Genomic DNA, 7,358 nt, shown 5'->3' on the forward strand with positions numbered 1-7,358 from the left:
GAACACTTTAAAGAGCAGATCTGCCTAATGGAATGCACCATTTGATTTCTTAACTACTGCTTCAATGAGTGTTGGTGGTTGATCCAAGCAAAATGAAATCTTTGACATTCTCTATCTTTTCTCCATTTCTTTGGATGCTGCTTATTGGTCTAGTGGTGACGATTTTTGTTTTCTTTACATTAAGTTGCAACCTATATGGAAGGCTATGGTCTTTGATCTTCCTAAATAAATATATTTTAAGTCCTCTTCTCTTTCAGAAAGTAAAGTGGTATATACTAGGATGTTAAAGAGTCACCCTCCAATCTTGATGTCGTGTTTATCTTCATATAATGCAGCTTCTCGGATTATTTTCTCAGCATATACATTCAAAAAGTATGGTGACAGAATAAAACCCTGCACAAACCTTTCCTAATTTTAAACCATTCAGTGTTCCCTTGCTTTGTTTGAGTAACTGCCTGTTGATCTATGTACAGGTTCCTCATGACCAAAATTAAGTGTTCCAAAATACTCATTCTATAACTTGTCATGATCCCCACACAATCAAAAACCTTTGTATAGTCAGTAAAGCACAAGTAAATATCTTTTTAGTATTCTCTGCTTTCAGCCCCGATTCTTCTGACATCAGCAATGATATCCCTTGTTCCAAGTCCTCATCTGAATGTGGTTAGAACCTCTGGCAGTTTTTCTTCAATGCATGGTGGCAGCCTGAAACAAAATTTTAATTGAGTGTGATATTAAAGACATTGTATGATGATTTCTGCTTCCTGTTGGGTCACTTCTCTTATAAAGGGAACAAAAGGCGGATGTCAGTTGTCCAGAAAGCTGCCTTCCAAATTCTTGTCATAGATTAGTGATTGCCTTCAGTGCTTCATCAGTTTGTTAAAAGACTTCAATTTCCATCAATTCCTGCTGCCTTCTTCTTTACTAATGCCCTCAATGCACCTTGGACTTCGACTTCTTCCTTAAGTACCCTTGGCTCTTGGACATATGCAACAACTTGAAATTGTTAAGTATCGAACATGTCTTTTTGGTACAGTGACTCTGTGTACACCTACCATTTACTTTCCATGCTTTCTGCATCATTCACTATTTTGCCCATAGAATCCCTCAGTATTGTTAAATGGAAATTTGAATTTTCTCTTCACTTCCCTCAGCTTGAGAAATGATAAGCATGTTATTCCCCTTACATTTTTTAATGCCATGTCTTCACAAATTTGTTATAATAGTTGAACTTCTCTTCTTGAGCTGGGCTATTCAGCTCTTTACCTCCTCATTTCTTCCATTTGCTTTACCATCTCTGTGCTGGAGAGCAAGTTTCAGGGTGTCTTCTGGCATCTATTTTGGCCTTTTTGTCTTTCCTGTCTTCTTAATGACCTTTTGCTTTCTCCTTTATGATGTTCTTGATGCCATCCCACAACTCTTCCGGTCTTCGGTCTTTAGTGTTGAATGCATCAAAATCTGTTCTTCTGATGGTCTCTAAATTCAGGTGGGATATGTTCAAGGTCATATTATGGCTCTCATAGATTTGTTTTAATTTTCTTCTGCTTCAGCCTGAACTTGCATATGAGTAATTGTTGGTCTGGTCCACAGTCTACCCCTGGTCTTCTTTTTGGCTGATGATATGGAACTTTCCCACTGTCTCTTTTCACAGATGTAGTCAGTATGATTCCTGTCAATTCCATCTGGTCAAGACAATGTGTACAATCATGTTTAAAATAGGTATTTACAATGAAAAAGTCTTGCAAAATTCTATCATGTGATCTCCAGCATCATTTCTATTACTGAGAACATTAATTTCCAACTACTGATCCTTCATCTTTGTTTCCAACCTTGGCATTCTAATCTCCAGTAATTATCAATACATCTTTCTTGTATGTTTGATCAGTTTCAGACTGAATAAGTTGGTATAATTCCTCAATTTCATCATTACTGGCTTTAGTGGTTGGTGTGTAAATGTGAATAATAATGGTATTTACTGATCATCCTTGTAGGCATGTGGACATTATCATAACACAGACAGGGATGTACTTCAGGACCAATCTTGATATGTTCTTTTTGATGATGGTCACCTCTCTTATAATGGGCACAAAGGCGGATCTTTTGTGTGATGAATGTGATGCCATTCTTCAATTTTTATTCCCAGGATAGTAAAGCATATGATTGTCAGGTTCATTATGGTCAATACCAGTCCACTGTAGTTTATGGAATCCATTTCATTTTTGACAGTTTCCAAACTTCCTGAATTCATAGATTATGCATTCCATGTTCCAATTATTCATGGATGTTTACAGCTATTTCTCTTCATTTTGAGTTGTGGCCCATCAGTAAATGAAGGTCCCGAGGGCTTTACTTCTTGAGTGTCATCACGTTCAACTCTACTTTAAGGAAGCAGCTCTTCCCCAGTTGCATTTTGAGTGCCTTCCAACCTAAAGCGCTTATCTTCTGGGACTATATCTAACAATATTCTGGTGCTCTTCATCATATTTCAATATTCAATAATCTGGTGCTGACACTGTTCCACTGCTACTCACAAGGGTTTCAGGAACTAAATATTTTAAAGTAGTCTGTCTCCTTATTCCTAGGCTGTTTTCATCTGGAAGCTCAATTGAACTCTGTCCATACCTTGGGTGATCCTGGTGGTAATTAAAGTATCTATCTCATACTTTCCAGAATCACAGCAACATGCAAGCCACCACAGACACCATGATGTATGACAGATGACAGACAGATGACTGGTGGATAGCAACTCAGTTGACAGATGGGTAATTCAACACTATCAAAACTGGGGTTTGGGTTATAAAGACATGAATCAGCTGCCTCACAAGCTACCGTAAGTGTGCTGCATTTAAGAATAAGGTGGGTAAGCTAGAATACCCACTGAATTAGATTTCCTCTTTTCCGGATGGGTCTGATGACAGGGGTGGGGCATACTGCTAATAGAATTTTACGACACAACTGTGTAATTGTCACTAAGATTGTTTGTCAAAACTGTAAATTGTAGACGATGAGTAACTAAAATGTTGTTGTTGTTGTTAAGTGCCAAGGAGTTGGTTCCGACTCATAGTGACCCTGTATACGGTTTCCGAGGCTTAACTAAAATGAGAGAATAGTTAATCTTTCATTCTAGGAACAGACGATCATGACGGAAGTGTATGAGTGGAGTAGGAGATTCCCACTTAGCATAGTGGTGACAGCAGTGGTGGTGGCATGGAGAGCAGAGTAGCTGTGGACTCTGTTGTTGTTGTTAAGTGCCATCAAGTCGGTTCTGACCCATAGTGACCCTGAACAGGGTTTCCAATGCTGTAAATCTTAACGGGAGCAAAAAGCCTCATCTTTCTCCCACAGAGCAGCTGGGAGTTTTGAACTGCTGACCTTATGGTTCACAGCCTGATTTGTAACCACTACGCTACCAGAGCTATTAGCTGTGGACTCCAGATCTCTGGAATTAATAAGGCTGTGTACCAATGGGGAGTAGACTAGCTTGCAGAATATGCCCTGTGGACATTTGAATGGATATATATATTTGTTTGTTTGTTTGTTTTGCATGTGTGCAAATATTTTTGCTTTGCTCATTTGCGAAATATAAGATGTTAAAAGGAAAGCCACAGGCAGGAAGCAGGCTAACTATAAATCATTGAGATGAAACAAAGCGTAGAATTTGCTGAATGTAAAGCTGATGATCTTGTCTATAAACTTCCACTTAATTCACAATACAAAGTAAAATAAATAAATACACCACCAGCCAATAGCATACGTTGATGTTCATACACAGCAAAGGTAGCTGTCAGACAACTGTTGGCACCACGGCACACATTTCAACTATTAGCTAGCTAACATTCGGCACAATAAAGGACACGCCATAACAGGAAATAAATATATGAGTCAGTTCCAACGAGACCTTGAAGTCTAGTGCTTCATCACACAGCACCACACCAGGCCTCTATATTCAATTGATCAGTACATACATAGATGGTCCCCACTGCCGGAGTGTTGACTTTAACTCACAGTGGCCCTACAGGACGGAGGGCTGTACATCTTCATGGAAGTTGACTGCCTCATCTTTCTCCTACAGAAGACATGGTGCAGTTGAACTGGAAACCTTTTGGCTACTATCCAATGTTTAAACCACTGCACCACCCCATGGGGCTTCAAAAAATGTATAGAAAAATTTGATGATCTTTTAATTCCATTTTTGTCTGATGCCCCCTCATATAGACTGGTGATGGTACGAAGTGCTGTTGAGTTGATTCTGACTCATAGTAACCCTGTATAGGTTTGAAACGCTGACTTGTGTTTGACAGTCCAGTGCTTACCCTAAAACACTACGCCAGGACTTCTCATAAAGACTATGTATGAACAAATATGAACAAATTTCCACTATAAATCACTGGTATCCCAGAAAGTAAAGGCAACTTGGAGGACATTCTAGCTTAGATAAATGAAGGTTGGTTAAAATAAAATGCTTCCTTCAAGCATTAGTATCTTATTACCAAAAACCAAAAGCAAACCCACCGCAGCTGTCGAGTTGATTCCGACTCCTAGTGACACCTATAGGACACAGAACAACTGTCTCTGTTGTTGTTGTTGTGAAGTGTCATTAAGTCAGTTCTGATCAATAGCGACCCTGTGTACGGTTTCCAAGAAGTAACTGGTGAGGTTTGAACCACCGACCTTGCAGATCAAACTAACTTTGCAGTTTAGCGCATTACCCCACAGCACCACACCAGAGTCCAATTGTCCCATAGGCTGTGTTTGTTACACAAGTAGATTATCAGTTCTCATCAACTGTGGAGATGCTGCGTGGGTTCAAACAGCTAACCTTGCAGCTAGCAGCCAAGTGCATTACCAGTGTACCACCAGAGCACCTTAATGACTTAATCATTGATTTATAATGAGCTATCCCTGGAGTCCTGGTGTGGCACTGTAGAATTAAAGCACTGGACCACAAGGTTGGTTTAAACCACACGATCAGCTGCTCCTCACAAATTCTGTACCGGGTCACTATGAGGTGGAACTGACTCTATGGCACTTAACAACACCAACATAATGGAGAATACAGAATATAGTTCTGGTATTCACTTTGCAAACAGGTACTGGGACACCTACAGGGGTACTATCTCAAAGATCTGCTAGCACGCAGCAGAAACTCACCCATAGTCTACCTCCATCTTCTTCCAAGACTCTTTTCTTGTCCAACACACACTTTCTTCTCTCATCCTCCTCGCCTCCGTACCTATCATGTGACTAAATCATTGCTTCTAGTTAGACAGTTCAGCTGTCTGACACTATTATCAATGGAGCCTAATCTAGATTGTGGTTTTCATAGAGGTCAATTTGGTCTAAAAGTAACAAATGGACACGTGACCACTGCCAGATAAACCCAAATCATACATGACAAAAATCAAAACTCATTGCTGTGGAGTTGCTTCTGACTATGGCTACAAGATACACGTTGAGTCCCACAGGTTCTACTTGGCTGTGATCTTTACGGAACCACATTGCTAAGTCTCTCTTTCATGGCACAACTGGGAGGGATTCAACTGTCGACAACCTTCTGGTTACTAATCAAAACTATCTGCACCACCCAAGGCCCAGTATGAGTAAAATTATTAATCATGGTTAAATAAACATTCCCCCAAAGAACTCCTGCTGTGGCGCTGCAAGGATCAGCACTGGACTGTGAACCACAAGGTTGGTGGTTCAAACCCACCTGCTCCTTGGAAACCCTTTACAGGATTGTTATGAGTTGAAACCGACTCATTGCCACTAAACCACAACAAAAATGGTGGTGCACTTTCACATAAAGAAGATACCATTATTAATGAATACTACCAACTTGCTGCTTTCAATTCAGACCTAGCTGCTTTCCCGTTTTTAGTATAACATTACCTCATAGGTTTTTTTCAGCTCCTTAGTGATGTTTTCAAAGGCTGAAAAGATAGCAGAATGATCCAACTTCTCCAGCATAACTTCTAAAGGAAAAATAGAAATTTCTTCAGAATAAAAAAATTAATTAAACCCAGCATTCAGCATATTGGTTTCTTCAGTCCACTGGGTGGCCCAAGGATGGCATTGAGTGTATAGCACCAATGGAAACCCAAGAAGACCCGTTGGTAACACTCTGGCTAGGACTCGAGGAGGCCAGATTGGGCAACAGCCCATCCAAGGGGTACGTATGTGGACTCATGCAGATGATCTCTATTTTATCACTTCCACTCTTGCCAACTGGTAAGTGGTTCTTTTGTATTTGTTTACTTGGTGATAATCATTTATTGAAACAGACTATGGTAATAAGTGAGTTTTGTTAAAATGTCCATATTACAGTTGCTTAAATACAATGATCGTGGGCATTACTTATGTAGTGGGGTTACAGGTTCTTATTTTTTTATAGGCAATGCCCATGTTATGAACAGGATCCACTCCTAATTGGCTTTTAAGTCTTTGGGTAGTTTGTAGGTGAGTTGGAACTGGAGCATCATATGGTTCATGTTCAACCTTACTTTAGGGCAAGAAAAGGATAAAATTATTTTCAATGATTAACACGGTGCACATGCAGCAAGTGAAAATGACTGTGATGTAGGAGTTGGTACAATTTTCCTGAGCGGTCGCTGGTGGAGGTGATGTGCTGTGGACTCAGTTCTGACTCATAGCAACCCTGCATGGGGTTTCCAAGGCTAAAAATCTTTACAAGAGTAGAAAGCTTCATCTTTCTCCTGTGGAATGAACTGGTAGTTTCCAACTGCTGACCTTGAGGTTAGCAGCTTGAATTATAAACACTACACTACCAGAGCTCCTTTTTCTAAAGGGGGCGGGGGGAGAGGAATGGGCAAAATGACATACTATAAAACAGCATGGCTTCCAAACAGCGCGACTTTGAATGTGTGGCGCTCTGTGAAGTTTAACCCATAATCTAGTCTTCCACATCAGGTTCCTGAAAGGGCTCTCAATACCTCTTCAGCTTTTCATTCCCGGTCTCTGGTGTATAAATTTCCCCTGGTTCCAGTTACCCAGGACAACTCATGTAAACTCCAAATCTAAAATCTGCCAATAATATCAAGAAACCCACCCCCAGTCTAACTTCATCTTCCTCTCAGATACCTCTCGTCCACACTCAAGTGTGTCCCTGTTTCACTTGGTCAGCCATCAGAGAGCCACTTTGACCATATTAGGATTCAGATGAGTCATCACTACTGGTGTGGTGCTGAAGAATCAGCACTGGACTTAAAACCACAAGGTCGGTGCTTCATATTGACTTATCACTTAGAACTTTGACCAAGAACCTCCACAGGGTCGCTATGAGTTGGAACTGACTTGATGGCACTTAACAAGAACTGGAGTCAGTCATTTATAAATTGGGG

At 40.4% G+C, this 7,358-nt stretch overlaps 1 protein-coding gene across 1 annotated transcript in view; it reads right to left on the reverse strand.

Annotated features, from left to right (window-relative positions):
* Window positions 1-7,358, reverse strand: part of SYCP2L (synaptonemal complex protein 2-like) — a 126,338-nt gene that overhangs the window by 14,646 nt on the left and 104,334 nt on the right. The window contains exon 21 of the mRNA XM_006864123.1: window positions 5,890-5,972. Within this exon, the coding sequence (XP_006864185.1) occupies window positions 5,890-5,972 (83 nt within the window). The remainder of the gene's footprint in view (window positions 1-5,889; window positions 5,973-7,358) is intronic.

The sequence above is a fragment of the Chrysochloris asiatica genome, unplaced genomic scaffold (assembly GCF_000296735.1).
Source record: "Chrysochloris asiatica unplaced genomic scaffold, ChrAsi1.0 scaffold00060, whole genome shotgun sequence".
NCBI lineage: Eukaryota > Metazoa > Chordata > Mammalia > Afrosoricida > Chrysochloridae > Chrysochloris > Chrysochloris asiatica.